Below are 15,614 nucleotides of genomic sequence, written 5' to 3' on the forward strand. Positions count from 1 at the left end.
TCACAGTCATTTTTTGTTGTACTGATTAGAGCTAAATAAGAAGGATATTATTTGCTTCCTTAAATTTACCTTAAATATATGTTCATTCCCAGGACAGTAAGACATCAGTTTGATTGCTACCTGATGCCAGCTTCCCTGAAAATAGCTAGTAGGTTAAAGCAAACATTTACATTCTTAACTCTGCAGGGAAAGTTTTATAGTTTTAAACACATTGTGTTATTGGTAGATTTTTTCCTTTTACTCACTGCAGAGGTTATCCAAACATTTGTCATCTCTGGGGCACGCGCTGCAAGTAGATCCTTTTCTATATGGCCTTTGGTAGCTTTGTCTATAAAGTAGAAAAAAGCTGTCCATTAGGAGAGGTTTTTTTTTGTTTGTTTTTTTGCAATGAAATTCACTGTGACTCTGACTAAATCTGTAGGGTAGAAGTCCACAGATGCCCAGGGTTGAGGAAAGTGGAAGCCTGTTAATATTTACAGAGTTTTATTCTATGCGTCTGTCTATGAACCTATGTCTTCACCTGTATCATCTCATTTCACTCTTTAAGACAACTATGGAAGTTATTTTTATTTTTATTTTACAGGTAGGGAAACTAAAGCTCTCAGAAGTTAACTCATCAAAAATCACAATGTGTACATGACAGAGTCACAGCGAAACTCAAATTGGTCTGACTCCAGGGCAATGCTTGCTCTGCTTAACTGTCTGGCCTGTGTGATCACTACCATCCAAAAACTGCTCATCCTAAGGTCTTATGACTCACATTTACTCTTCTCAGTTTAGCAAGCCTCCATAGTTTTTATTGGACATGAGTCCTTTAGCTGGGTTAAATGCCTTCCAAAAGAAAAGAACGAGAGATAGGGGGAATTTCTAGTGTGCAGTTTGTTTTCACATAAAAGATGTGATATGAATAATAAATAAAAAGCATCATTGAATGAATGAATTTTCACAGTAGTCTGTGGGGAAGATACTGTTATTATTTATCCCCAATATAGCTAGAGTTGAGGCACAGAGTATAAGTAATTGACCAAGCTCAGATACTAGAAAGTGAAATAATACACAGACATTTTATATCCCCATGAATATCTTCAGAGTAGTAATGATGAGACCGGTACATACATTGCAGTAAATCTGCCATTATACTCACATTTTTTGGAAAGGAGTTTTTAACTTTTTTGTGTCATGGTACCTTTGGCAGTTCTGGTGGAGCCTATGGACTCTCAAAATAGTTTGGTTTTCCTTTTTTTTCTTTTTAAATCAATTCAGTGCAGGGCTTGAACTCCTAACCCTGAGATAGAGACCTGAGCCAAGATCAAGAGTTGGGCACTTAACTGACTGAGTGACCTAGGTGCCCCAAAACTGCTTTTAAGTGCATAAAATAAAGTTTGTAAGATTATAAAGGAAACTGAGTAAGCTCAAACAGTTATCAAAATGTTAAAAATATTTTTGATATAGCAATCTGTGCTTCTCAAGATCTAACAAGAAGTCTAATGATGATAGTACATTTAATGATAGGTTACAACCATATTTTGAGATCTCTGCAACAAGTGGAATATGCTATGAGAAGAACTGATACTTACAAAGATAGTACTAACACAGAGTCACATCATTGCCTACGTGACTACAGTGCCTACGTGACTGAAGTGTTGTCTTCATACATAGTGATTTGTATTTTTTGTTGTCTCTCTGCCCCATAAATATGAATTCCATGAGAGTGGGGACTGTGTCTGGCTGGTTCTCCTTTGAAGCTTAGGAAACAAATATTGTTGAATACTTGAATGTGTGAATTATTATTATTATTCAGTTATTTTCAGTAGAGATTAGTGAAAATAAAGATTTAATTTTTTTCTTAATCTAGGTTCATGGACTCGACGCCCTTCCTCTAACTATAGTTTTACTTCTGAAGTTAAGAAAGTTAAGGAGACATTACTTTTTTTTTTTTTTTCAATCCCTATCAGTTGACTTGAAGTAGGGGCGATTTTTTTTTTCTTTTTAAGATTTTATTTATTTATTTGACAGAGAGAGAGACAGTGAGAGAGGGAACACTAGTGGGGGAGTGGGAGAGGGAAAAGCAGGCTTCCTGCTGAACTGGGAGCCCAATGCCGGACTCGATCCCAGGACCCTGGGATCATGACTTGAGCTGAAGGCAGCCGATTAACTGACTGAGACAGCCAGGCGCCCGAGACATTACTTTTTATTAACAACTTGTTTCCAACACCAAATATATGTTCTAATTTTGTTTGGCTCCAAATTAATCTAGGTTGTTTCAGAAACCATTCATCCTCATGCCTACTTTACACTGTGGAAAATAGTCAAAGGAATATTCTGATAACAATTATAAAAAAACCTCCAAAATACACATTAATCATGGGGATAGCTTTCATTGTTAGAAAGCACAGTACTTATTGAGTGGTCAAGTTCTACAATGTTTTAAATAAAATCGTTTGTGCTATGTCATTCTTCTTGTTGAATTGTGTATTCCAAACTGCAAAGTAAAAGAAGAAATTACTACTTCAAAACCGGGCTAAAGACAAGGCAGTTGTGGAATTCTAGGGAAGTGGCAGAATTCGTCCCAGGAGAAATAATGCTACTGGAAAGGCCTCATTTGTCTGGATAGGAACAGTTGAGACCAAGGGCCCTAAAGTATTCTGGCCCTAAAGAAGCAGGAAATGTTAGTGTTTCCTCAGGTAGCCTGAGAGAGAGAGGGCCCTGGGACTGAGGAAGAGAAAAGACCGATTTTTTTTTTTTTTTTTTTTTAAGTAATCTCTGAGCCCTACATGGGGCTCAGACTCACAACCCTGAGAACAAGAGTCGCAGACTTGACTGACTGAGCCAGCTAAGCGCCCCGGGAAAAGATAGATCTTTAAAGAAAAAGACAAACATGAGTAAGGGTCCTTAAGACAGGGCACACTAGGTCCTGTAGCACCTGATGGTCTGGGTTGTCATCGCCTCTACCGTGCTGTAATCCTCTCTTCCGCGAATCACAAGACAGCCTCGCTCAGACAGGGCAGGGGACTGAAGGGAAAGTGGTGTCCATGTTTGAAATATGCAGATCAGAAAGACCTGAAGCAGCCAGGAGGGAGTCAAAACTCTCCTGGGCAACGACCGACGCAGAGCTTGAGTTACAGGTGACAGGGGAATTAAGCAGCCTGCATCCCACTCTTAGAAAATCCCAGAAATATGAGGAGGATATTGGACCGCTTAGAAATATGTGGAATGGGTGCCTATGAGGAGAAGACCCAGCTCAGAAGGCAGAAAATGAGGACCTCCCTAACTGGTCTCTGTTAGAGAGACCCCATGACCTCCCCACCCCACCCCTTACCCTCCAATCCATTTTCCACATCTCAAACAGAATGATCTCCCATTTTAAAGCAAGTCTTGTCACTCCCTTGCTTAAAAGACTTGGAGATTGTGATGTGAATTCAGTTAAATTTGCCGTGGCCCTACACGGCCCTGCAAGGGCTGAGCTGCCTCCTTCCCCCCGTCACATCTCATTCAGTGGTCCACGCCCTCTGCTCTCTGTCCGTTCTCGAATCCTCTCCACAGAAGCTTCAGCAGGTGATTTCTGTGGCAGACAACGGTTCGTGAAGTTCTTCACACGTCTGGTTCCTTTCTACTCTTCATGCCTACGCTCAAGTAAATCATTTTATCTATTGCTAGTGTCAATTAGAGCGTTACTGGTGTTTCTTTCACTGCTCCTATCATCATGCAGTTATTTGATTTGTATTTTTTGTTGTCTCTCTGCCCCATAAATATGAATTCCATGAGAGTGGGGACTGTGTCTGGCTGGTTCTCCTTTGAAGCTCAGGAAACAAATATTGTTGAATACTTGAATGTGTGAATTATTTGTATGAATAAATTAATGTTACTCTATAGAAGCATTATAACTGGTTATAAGTTTTACAGCTTATTGTTTAGAACTCTAAAGGCAAGTAAAGTGAGTCTAAGCCAGGAGACTTCACATTTGTGCCCCATAACAAGAACTGTGAATACTTCTCAAATAATCACCATTGCCGGGTAGTGTTTCCCCAGGTAGCCTGAGAGAGAGAGGGCCCTGGGACTGAGGAAGAGAAAAGACCGATTTTAAAATACCTGGTATTTTACCTAGCCTTCTCATGGAATTTTCACAGCTACTTGGTAAGAGTTGCTTTTATTATCCTGATCTTTTGGAAAGGAAACTGAGGTTCAGAGAGATCAAGTAACTTGTCCAAGATCACACAGTAAGTGAACCAAGGTACTGAGTCTCAAGACCCCGTATCTTAACTATTAAGCTATATAAATGTCATGAAAAGTAATCACTTATTGACTTAATGGCTTTGGCTGGGTTTTCCACATTTTCTGACTCTGGAATTTTAGGTCAAAGTTGTTCTCTTCCATGACACCGGATTTTAGTCCTTTCACTCTTACCTACACTCAGTCAAACTATCAAACATTTCTTCTGAACATTACTTCAGGGAAAGAGAGAGAAGCTTCTAACAAATCTTTTGGAATCCCAAAGACTGGAAAAATCCAGATTTTAAGGGCAACAAATTAAAGAAAAAAAATGTTGGGTGCCTACGTGACTCAGTCAGTTGGGCTTCTGCGTTTGGCTCAGGTCATAATCCCGGGGTCCTGGGATCGAGCCCCACATCAGGCTCCCTGCTTGGCAGGAAGCCTGCTTCTCCCTCTCCCTCTGCCTGCTGCTCTGCCTACTTGTGCCCTCTATCTCTCCATCAAACAAACCTTTAAAAAACCTTTAAAAAAAAAAACTTAAAAAAATACTCATTGTATGTGTGTGTGTGTGTGTGTGTGTGTGTTTATGTAACACTTGTAAAGGGTGCACACAGAGAAACACATACACTGAAAAAAATGTACCAGGTGTTAGTGGGGTAGATCTCTGGGTGGAAGAATTAATGGTGATACTAATTTTCTTTTTTACACTTTCTTTATCATCCCAATATTCCATAAGGAAAATAAATACTTCTAAAGTAGATTTTTAAAAAATTTAGAAAGAGGTTGATGTGGGTACTTACCCGGGTCCGTAGTTGCATATGAAATGTGCTAAGTTGGTTACATGTCTAAAGCCATCGACTGTGTGGCAATGCTGTACTGCACATCCAACTTTGTAACTGTCTGCCCACACGACCTGAAAGAAAATAAGGATTTGTAGCAAGAGAGAGACAATAAAGTGAACATCTGAGTATGATTAGGCCTTCCTCAACATAGTGAGGTGTGTTCACTCTGGCAGGTAGAGCCATTGCTACCGGGGAGCATGCAGGTGCTTGGAATTCAGCAGGAAATAAGAATTGGAATTATTATTACTGGGGTGTGACTGTGTGAAATGATACTAAGATAATTTCTGGCACTTGAAATAAAATAGCGAGTGCTGGGGAGGTGGGGCTGAGCCTGGGGGTCCAGAGAAGGTGTCCTGGAGGAGGGGACATACTGGGGATGAACGAGCAGAGACCGAAATGTGGGAGGAAGAGCCTTCCGTGCCGAGGGAGCAGAGGTGCAAAGGCCCCGCGGTGGAACTGGCTTGGCTGTGGGAGTGGCAGACAGAAGGCCCGCAGAGCTGGGATCCAGGCAATAGGGAGACTCATTGGTGTTGAGGTAAGAGGCAGGAGGCCAGGTTGTGGGAAATCTGGTAGGCAAGTGAGCATAGACTCTTTTTCCCATCTCAGGAGGATCTCTTGTTGTTATGAAGTCAGTGGACTGAGAAGAACAAAGGAAGAAAGAGGGAGGGCGTTTGAGAGGCTGTTTTAGTGGTACAACAAAGACAAGATGGCCGACAAGATGGTGGCCCACACGGGGGTGGTGGTAGTGGCACATTCCTGGGAATCCATCAGGTTCATGGTTCAGCTTCTAGCTAAAGCTGAAAGGATTTACTTTTGCTTTGAGTGTGGAGGAAGTGGGAATATTTGGGGCCTGAGTAACACTTCCTGAGATTAGGAAAACTAGGGAAGGAAGAGGGTTAGGGGGAAGAGCATGGACAAGGGTTCTGTTCAGGTCCGGTGACCTCTGAGATGCCTATGAGACGTGCAAGTGCAGAGTGATTTTGGAACTGAAAAGTGGCCATCTACAGTTCAGGGGACAGAGTGAAGCTAGAGATAGGAATCTGGAAGACATGGGAATAGATCAGATCGGAGGCAAAGATAATAGATAAACAAGTAAATGAGAGCATGGGATAAAGAGAAAAAGAAAATCAACCAGCAAAGCCGATTGGAAAGGAGCGCTGAGTGACGTAGGAGGGAAACCCAGGACAGAGGCAGCCTCAGGGAGAGCGGCCTGGCTACCACGCTGGACCCCAGGGTCCGAATTTTCCCCCACTTTTTGAACAAGGGACTTTACATTTTCATTTTGCATGAAGCACCACAAATTATATAGTTCGTCTTAACCAGGAGTGTTTCATGTCACAGAAGCCTATAAGAAAAAATAAATTTTTTTTTTTTTGAAGAGCTAGTGTCTGAAGATAAACCAGCAATTAAATGCATTCCTTTTTACAGTGATACCAAATTATTTTTACTCATTTTTTTTCAAGAGCAATTTTGTGACAAGAATTATGCCAAGTATGGGAGATACAGAGGTGAATGAGTTGGAGCCGGGGGGGGGGGGTTGCCTTTACAAAATGTAGAGAAACGCTGCCACGGGGCCTTTATGCAAGGGTTTGACTGTGGTGTGGGTGGGGACAGAGGGGGCTCGGCACCAGCCAGCGTGGGCACCTGCTCTGACTTAGTGAGATCGGACCGAAGCCCAGTGAGCTGGTCTAAGAGACAGGAGAATTCTTCCAGAGAGGGCAACACATGCTAACCCAAGAGGAGAAAGACTCACCGAACTGAAGCAATGCTGGTTGTGGCTGCAGGAAAAAGTTCAAGTTTACTTAAAAAAAAAAAAATATCAGTGAAAAACCTCAGGGAGAGAGAATTGAGTGAGGATAGATGTGGCTCTGAGTCTGCGCGCTTCTCCGAGGCTTAGAGATGGGGCTGTGGGTGAGGGAGAGGCGAGGCAGGCTGGGCGGGCAGGAGGGAGGGAAGGTAGGGCCTCAGCTCTCTGCATGCGGTCCTCTTTGGTTTGGCAACTGGGCAGACCCTTGCTGAGTCCTGCTAGAGGAGGAGAAGCGCTCTCCTGCAGCAGGGACCGGCTCCCTTCCTGATCAGCCTTTCATCTCCCACAGGAATCCCCTGCCTGAACGGAGGCCTCGAGCTCAGGTTGAGAGCCTCTCGTTATGGCCATGAATCCTTGGACCTGATCCTTGCACTTACACTTTCCAATTGTTTTTGCATTTATTTAAAAAGTTTTAAATTTCTATTCATTGTATCTCAGTGCAAGTCCACCTGTTTAAAATACAGGTTTCTGGGCCCCTCTCAGTCCTGCTGAAGGAGAGTCACTGAATTGTCCTTGAAATCTGTATTTTTTTAAATTGAGAATCATTTATATATAACATTATGAGTTTCAGGTGTACAACATAATGATTCAGTATCTTTATACACTGTGAAATGATCATCATAATAGATCTAGTTAACTTGTGTCAGAAAGAAAATCACAGGCCTGAAGGGGTGTCACTATGCAAGGCCATGTCACCCAACTGGGGCCTACGACCTAACCTAATTGCACTTTCAACCTTGCCCCACCTTTTCTTTTTTTTAAGATTTTATTTCTTTATCTGAGAGAGAGAGGGAGAAGCAGGCTCCCCGCTGAGCAGGGAGCCCAGTGTGGGGTTTGATCCCAGGACACTGGGATCATGACCTGAGTCAAAGGCAGATGCTTAATGACTGAGCCACCCAAGCAACCCCAGAAATGCAGTCTCCAACAGATCAGTCAGGAACTTTCTGGTCAGCACCAATAAGCCAATTTGTCCCAGGGACCTCTCCATCCCCCAAAGGAAGATGAGGTAAACCACCTAATAAGACCCTTTTCTTCCCAAAGGAAGATGACCGCACTTGAAATAATCCTTTTTCCTGTGTCTGACTTTTTGTCCTGCCTTTAAAAACCTTTCCTTTTCCATAGCCCTTTGGAGTTCCCCTCTGCTTGCTGGTGGGATGCTGCCTGATTCGCGAATTAGGTAATAAAGCCGATTAGATCTTTAACACTGATTCGTGAATTAGGTAATAAAGCCGATTAGATCTTTAACATTACTTAGATTAATTGTTGTTATTTAACATGCCCGTCACCATATAGTTACCGATTTTTTTTTTTTTCTTGTGATGAGAACTTCTAAGATTTACTCTCAGCACCTTTCAAATATATACTACAATATTGCTAGCCATGATCAGTCAGCATGCGGCACGTTACAACCCCGGACTTGTTATTTTACAACTCTAAGTTTGAGCCTGTGACCACATTCACCTATTTTGCACCCCTTCCCTGCAACCCAAGCAACCACCAGTCTATTCTCTAAGAGTTTGTTTTTAATTTAGATTCCACATTTAAGATGGTATTTGTCTTTCTTGGCCTGACTTCATTCACTTAGCAAAGTGCCCTCCAGGTCCATCCACATTTTTGCAAACAGCAGGATTTCTTCTTCAGGAAAATGTGTTACATATGTAAGAATATTACTCAGCCATAAAAAAAAGAGTAAAATCTATATTTTAATAGGTTCTGTAAGTGATTACTTACATGTTAACTGGGTGCAGTGTCATCTGTGTTTTCCTCTTGCTATCACCTTAGTACTTCATTTTATATTTTTTATTCTTTGGTCTCTGAATACTTTCTTCAGGTGTTGTTTTATCTCAAATATTCTTAATCTTTGGGCTTCCCACACACACATCTTTAGCATTTTACACTGTTTCTTTTGTTTTACTGTCTTACTTTTTTTGGTCTGGCCTCTTTGTTTCCAAGGGTGTGTAATGTCAATTACCATTCACTTTGTTTTAATTGGTCTGTCTTTTTTAAAAGTCAGCTTGTAATTAACACCCAGTAAAACCCATCCTTTTTAGGTGTCCAGTTCCATGAATTTTGGCAAAACCTAGTGTGTGGCCACCACCATATTCACGACCTCGAGCACTTCCATCGCCCCCCGAAAGTTCTCTTGTGTTCCTTTGTGGTCGTCTCTTCCCCGATCTCTCGGCCCCTGACAATCAGTGATCTGTTTTCCGTCCCTATCATTTTGCTTTTTCCAGAATGTTACAGAAATGGGATCAGTTTAAATGTGGTTTTTCCGGTCTGGCTTCTTGCACTAAGCATCAGCATTTGAGATGCGTTCGTACTGTCAGGCTCACTTCTTTATTGCACGGCTGTCCTACAGTTTATCCTCCATTCAGGTTGGTCTCTTTTTAGAAGCTTTATGGGCACTTAGATTCTGGCAGGCGAGAATTCTACCACTGAACCACCAATGCGGCATTTAGATTCTGGGTTCAACTTGTGGGGTCCAGGGCTACAAGACGGAGTTCATATTCCAGCTCGGCCATTCACTCCGTGACCATGACCTTAGCTTCCTTCACTATTTAGTGAGAATAACACTATCGACTCCACGGACCTCTTTTGACATTTTCAATGTGCTCGTAAGAACGTACTCAGCAAATGTTCATGTTTTATTCTCTAATTACGAATTTTCTTCTGTTTTAAACTTTTTGAAAACTATCTTTGTATCAGGCAGATTCCTGTTGTATGTTTTCATTTATTTTATTTTATCTTTTAAAATGATAAGGAAGAAATGCTAATTATTAAAAAAACAAAGAGAACTATTGATTACTGGGAGTTCACCTGGTGCCAAGGTAGTGTTAAGCGCTTTCCATGCAACATCATGTTTAATTTTGTAATAAATCACAAAAGAGGTATGGCTCCTATTTTTATAGATGAAAGTTGGAACCTACCTCTGCCTGACCACAAAGTACTGTGAGGGCGGTCCATGCCCTGAGCAAGAGGCTTCAGAGTGCTTTCCCTTTTAGCGGAACTAGGAACGACTTTTTATTCCTTTCTAACAAAAACATTGCATCTGGGGAACTTATAGGGGGCAGGTATGTCTCTCATTTGGAGCTACTGCTCTCTTCCTACCATCTTTCAAGTCTCAGTATAAGTCCTTTTGACTCATTACCAGGCACTATTATCACGGGTATGGTGACACTGCAACATCTATAAAACCAGATAGACAAACTGGGAAACACGTCCCACTTTCATTGGTTCCATTAGAGTAACGATTTCCAGAGGGTGGCAGTGCAGCAGGGATTAAAGCCACAAATGAGATCTCTGATGCCATCTAGTGGGCATTCTCAGCACTACCAAACTGAAGCTCTGCCCCGCCCGTATATTGAAGTCAAACTATTCCCAAGTTTTATAAAGGTGAACTTCAGGCAAGAAAATATCCAATCTGCCATATTAATATGCCAAAATTATTACACAGTGCAAATCTATCTCTAGTGAAGACTGAGCTAAAGTGTTGACCTAACATGTCAAGAAATACCCCATCTTTATGAGTTAGTAATTGGATCTAAATCTATTGTCTTCACTCTGTACAACCAAACTGCACCAGCCAAAATCTGAAAATAGCTTGCTTTTTATTAGTAGAAGATAAGGATAATTGAGGGGTTATAATATCCACTTGAGGTAATTTCCAGCAAGAATTTAAAATGGCAACTGAGTGGTCTTGAACCTACCAATAACATTTCTTGCAAGGATGAAAACATTATATTCTAACCTAAAGTCATGTTTACCAGGCTGTCAAAATCTTCCTCCAATATAACTGGCAAAAAGACCAGCTCATGAAAGAGATCTAAACTTTGTTTAATGGCTACTAAGTACCAGTACTTTACTAGATAATTTACATAATTATCTAGTAAATTTATATAAATCCTATATAAATTTATATAATTTATATAAATCCTATTATATAATCCTCATCACATACCTGACATCTGGAGCCCAGCTCTTCCTCTTACTAGCTATGTGACACTGGGAAGACAACTTCTACCTTTTTTTTTTTAACTAGGCAAAACTTTATTAACCTTGTTTCAAACTTTATTCTGAGGTTTCTTCAGCTTAATTAGCTGCTAAGAATGAATTGTGTCTAAGCAAAAACTGAAAAGAGCGTAGTGTCCAAGAAGTTTGGGCTTAAAAAATTAAGTTAGAGATCTAGATTTCATCAGATCCGTGGACAAAATTGTTAAAAGCAGTCATCATATAAAATAGCAGCTTCCCGTAACTTAAGTCTGTCTTCCTCAGAAGATGACTCAGGTCAGTTTGCTTCATTCTTGGAAGCCTCATCAGAATTCCACAAGATCCAGGGGCACCTGGGTGGCTCATGGGTAAGCATCTGCCTTCAGCTCAGGTCATGATCTCTGGGTCCCAGGATCCAGTCCACACATAGGGCCCCCAGCTTGTGCCCTCTCTTTCCCTCTCTGTCAAATGAATAAATAAAATCTTTAAAAAGAAATTCTGCAAGATCTGGAACTCCATCCTCCTCCCCCTCCTCTGTGGTAGCAAATGGTGCTTTTCTGTCCAGAGACTGTGTGGGCAGAGCTTCAGCCAGTCTTCCTGAAGTGGGCGGCCTGTCTGCACCAGGTTGCTTGAAGACGCTGGGCAGCCCTTCTGTCAGCTGCTCTGTCTTGGCACTGCCTGTGGTGGCCGAAGTGTTCACTGCCAGGGATGCTAGAACTTTTCGGCTTGTGAAGGGAGATGGTTGTTTCCTGGTTTGTGAACATAGTCGTTTCTTCAATCCAGAGATAGTGTTAACCCCTAACTTCTTTAAGGAGACCTGAAGTTTTTTTTATCATCGGCTGTAGCCGTTCTAATGCACCACTGATAGAGGAAACAGAGGCCGAAGAAAAATTATTAAATTTCCTTACCCACTGACAAGCCCTTAAAACAGGCAGAGTGGCATTCCTCTAGAAACTCAACTGCCTCGACTTGAACACTTTGCTAAGGGCAAAGGGCAATCCTAGCCTGACAGACCCCTACGCCCAACCAGAATCCTGTAAGTCTACTTTAACAATTCCTCTGGAATCTTTATCTCTAAACCCTCCAAGATAGTGTTGACAATCATTCCCAAGCATATGGCCCACTGATATACATCTAAAGGGTCTCACGAAAAGGTTTTATTACTGGTAATGAATAACTTTTTTTTCCCCAACAACAGCTAGCTCCTCAAGGTCCTGGAAACCTTGCTTCCAAAATTCCTTAGAGACTAACACCATCCCTGACCCCCTCCCAACTTGCAAGCATGTAATGGACCACCCCTCACAACTCCAGGACAGCTCTTGCTGCCCATGGGTCCTGTCCCCATGCTTTAATAAACCACCATTTTGCACGAAAGACGTCTCAAGAGTTCTTTCTTGTCCGTGGGCTCCAAACTCCATGTCACTGAACCTTATCTATATTCTAAGACTTCATCACCACCTTCTCTGGGCGAGCGGTTCCTTTCCCCCCGCGATGCGCACGTGTGCTTGCAGTTTGGCGAGTTTCTCCTGGTTCCTGATTGTTTCTTTCAATGCGTGGCAGAGGAAATGGAACTTTACTGGGGGGACTGGGGTTGGTGCTCAGGGGGTCTCCCGCAGACCAGCTGAGATTGCATGCACACAGGCGAGGACGTGAGATCTGGGAAAACAACTTCTTCCCCTCTCTGAGTCTGGTGACTGGGATGTCTTTTGGGATGACTGCGGCTTCTGACAGGTTTGTGGTGAGATTCGAAGGAGATCTGAAACTACTGAAATGAGTACCACACTCTGTTAAAAGTAGTTGCTGCGGCTGCTTTATCCCAGACCCAAAGTGTCCCTGGACTTCCCTGTCCAGGATAAGGCTTGCTTTTCAGAAGTGGGGGTAGGAAGTAGTTGTCTCTAATCCTGAGAACAGGTTAGGATCACTCAGCATGGGCTCTAAAACCTGTATGCAAGGAAATGAGTTTTCTCATGTCCGAAATGTGAGCCCTTCTTTGTCCTAGATGTTAAGGGGAAATTTTACAAGTAAGCTCTGCTAATTTGGAGAGGGCCGTCTCTGAAATCTCAGGTCTATATGATGTAAAATCAAATTTCCTCCTCTTGCTTTTAGTCCCTAGAATGATGGACATGGAGTGTGTTAACTTGCATGGGTTAGGAGTCTGTGGCCGGGACGCCTGGGCGGCTCAGACGGTTAAGCATCTGCCTTCAGCTCAGGTCAAAATCTCCAGGTCCTGGGATCCAGCCCCACATTGGGCTCCTGGCTGACTCAGCGAGGAGTCAGTCTGCTTCTCCCTCCCCCTCTGCCACTCCCTCTACTTGTGTGCTCTTTCTCTCTCAAACAAATAAATGAAATCTTTATTAAAAAAAAAAAAAAAAGAAGTCTGTGGTCAGTTTTTGAGAAGATCAGTCCTTTGATCTTCTCATACTTGGTGTGGTGAGCTATCAGCCATTCTTCTGAAGTACAAGGCTCATTTGTACCCACTGTACATCTGTTAGTTTTGCCTGGAGATCTCTTCCTTTTCTGTTCCATCTGATAAACTCTCACTTAGTTTTCAAGAACCAACTGGTACGGCTCCTGCTATTTAAACAAGGCCTATGTCTCCAGACCTCCCTTTGGCCAGATACGTTGCTGCGTCCTCTTAGCCCACACAGCACCTAGTCAGTTTCCTCACAACTTACCACTTAGCACCATATTACATCCACTTACATGCATGTCTCTCCCTAAAGAAGGTCACCTCCTAAGGGTCAGGGGCCACTGCCATCTGTGTCCCTCATTCCCTGCCCCACCCCGCATTTCTCTTCACTTTGACTTCTTGGCTATTGCACTCCTCAGTAACGTGGTAGGACATAAGCGAGCGTCCCAGGCTCTGGTTGGCAGGGAGGCCTTACAACAGTGCCTCGTGCAGGGTAGAAGCTTAAATACAACTGAATGGGAGTCGGTACCGGCAAACTGACAATTATTTTTGGAAATTTAAACAGCCCTACGTTTAATGGTACCAGGTACCCCTTGTAGACAACCTGGAATTAGCTTTCTGGCCCTTGAGGACTTGCGGGATTCTGATGGAATCAATTTTCTGGCTACAGTATTTTTGTGAACATAAGCCAAGATGAATGGTTCATGGGATAAGTCTAGGGGAAACCTTACTTTTATTTTCCAGAAAGGGACGAATGCTACTGGTGGTTTGATAACTCTTCCTTGCTTACAATAATCTTGAGGTGAAAAGGTCACTGAAATATGCCCTTCCCTTCACATCATAATAATAAATAGCGATGCCAACATCGTTTTGCCTGGAACCACACCACTGAGACCAGAGGCTCTATAAGGCTGAACTACATTGAGAGTTTTTCCAACAATATTTTGCTCTTTAAAAACACCTATTATTCCAAGTTAACTACCTTGTTAGAAATGTTTTTGGCGTTGCCTGGATGGTTTAGTTGGTTAAGCCTCTGTCTTTGGGTCAGGTCATGATCTCAGGATCCTGGGATCTAGCCCTGCATTGGTCTCTCTGCTCAGCAGGGAGCCTGCTTCCCCCTTTCTCTCTGCCTGCCTCTCTGCCTACTTGTGATCACTGTCTGTCAAGTAAATAAATAAAATCTTTTTAAAAAATGTTTCCGCCCTCAGACCTCATTCCATCACATTTTTGTACATTAGAACCAGTCAGGCATGGGTTCAGCCCCTTTAGTTATTGGCTTGACAAAGACTGCCAGGAAATGAAAGTAAATAAATGAAATGTGGTGGGGATAGGGAGGCAGCAGAGTAAGAAGACCACAGAAGTTGCTACCAGAGGGATATGTTTCCATGTTGCAAACATGCCTTAGGGGGTTAAGAAACCGAAACCAGCTTGAGTTAAACAAATAAACAAACAAACAAAACTCAATGGGCACCTCTGAATGTGGCCACTGGGACTAAATACTGTAGATTTGGTGGGCAGAATAGCCACAGGATGGTTTACTTAACATGGTGGCCTCTCACTGTTGTTTTTCTCGTCGTCTGGGACAGATCACGGGCTCTCCGCCCACACTCACAGGAACGGGAGGATATGAAATTGAAGCCTCAGTCAGACATTCTTATTTCTCCCAATTTTGGAACCCCAAATCAAGTCTCCAATTTCATAGAGGACCCATCCCTGAAAATGCATTCAGTGTCACGTCCTCTGATGACTCAGGAATGGAATAAAATCCCCCAGGGGGGTTGCTGTTATTAAAACACTGGAAGTCTGTCCAGACTGGTGAGCCTCATCATTAGGTTTACACCCATAACTGAACTCTTCAAGCTCTACCTCCCGGCTACGGAAGTTTGCTCCACTTACTTATTTTTAAAGGAATCTTGCAACCTCTACTCTTACCTATTCACAGGTGCAGCAGCTTACTAGATATTTGCTTAACACCAGATTCCAGTTTTCTCCTTACCCTTGAAGAGACCATTTCAAGAGAATACAGGGCAGATGCTTACCTGAGTGTAATGGCCACAGACCTTGGTGCATCTCTGAGTCTCGAAGTCATAGTCCTGAACTTCACTGTGCCAACTTGTGATGGCTGAAGATGCAGAGAATAGGGATAGAGAGCCAGTCCAGATGTTTTCTCCCACTGAAGAGAAATTGGGGTGCAGCCTGTTGGAATGCAGCTGTCCATTGTGTGCAAACTTACAGTTTCTTGCCCACGCTTTTGCAATTAGGGCTAGTGCTGGGTCCCACGTCTGCCAAAAGGAACATTAAGCAATGGGAAGGTCAAGAATGAAAATTGGGGTTTTTGAAGATCTTTCAACTACAGTGA

At 42.6% G+C, this 15,614-nt stretch overlaps 1 protein-coding gene across 3 annotated transcripts in view; it reads right to left on the reverse strand.

The window, feature by feature from the left end:
• The window catches only part of GLIPR1 (GLI pathogenesis related 1), a 45,274-nt gene that overhangs the window by 2,270 nt on the left and 27,390 nt on the right, over positions 1 to 15,614 (reverse strand). For all 3 annotated transcript variants that reach the window (XM_045069094.1, XM_013056044.2, XM_013056045.2), the window contains 3 exons: positions 15,295 to 15,537; positions 5,010 to 5,122; positions 246 to 328 (listed from right to left, as the gene is read on the reverse strand). In XM_045069094.1, coding sequence (XP_044925029.1) covers positions 246 to 328; positions 5,010 to 5,122; positions 15,295 to 15,537 — 439 coding nt within the window. The remainder of the gene's footprint in view (positions 1 to 245; positions 329 to 5,009; positions 5,123 to 15,294; positions 15,538 to 15,614) is intronic.

Source organism: Mustela putorius, unplaced genomic scaffold, assembly GCF_011764305.1.
Source record: "Mustela putorius furo isolate JIRA1106 unplaced genomic scaffold, ASM1176430v1.1 tig00003911_pilon_pilon_pilon, whole genome shotgun sequence".
Taxonomy (NCBI): domain Eukaryota; kingdom Metazoa; phylum Chordata; class Mammalia; order Carnivora; family Mustelidae; genus Mustela; species Mustela putorius.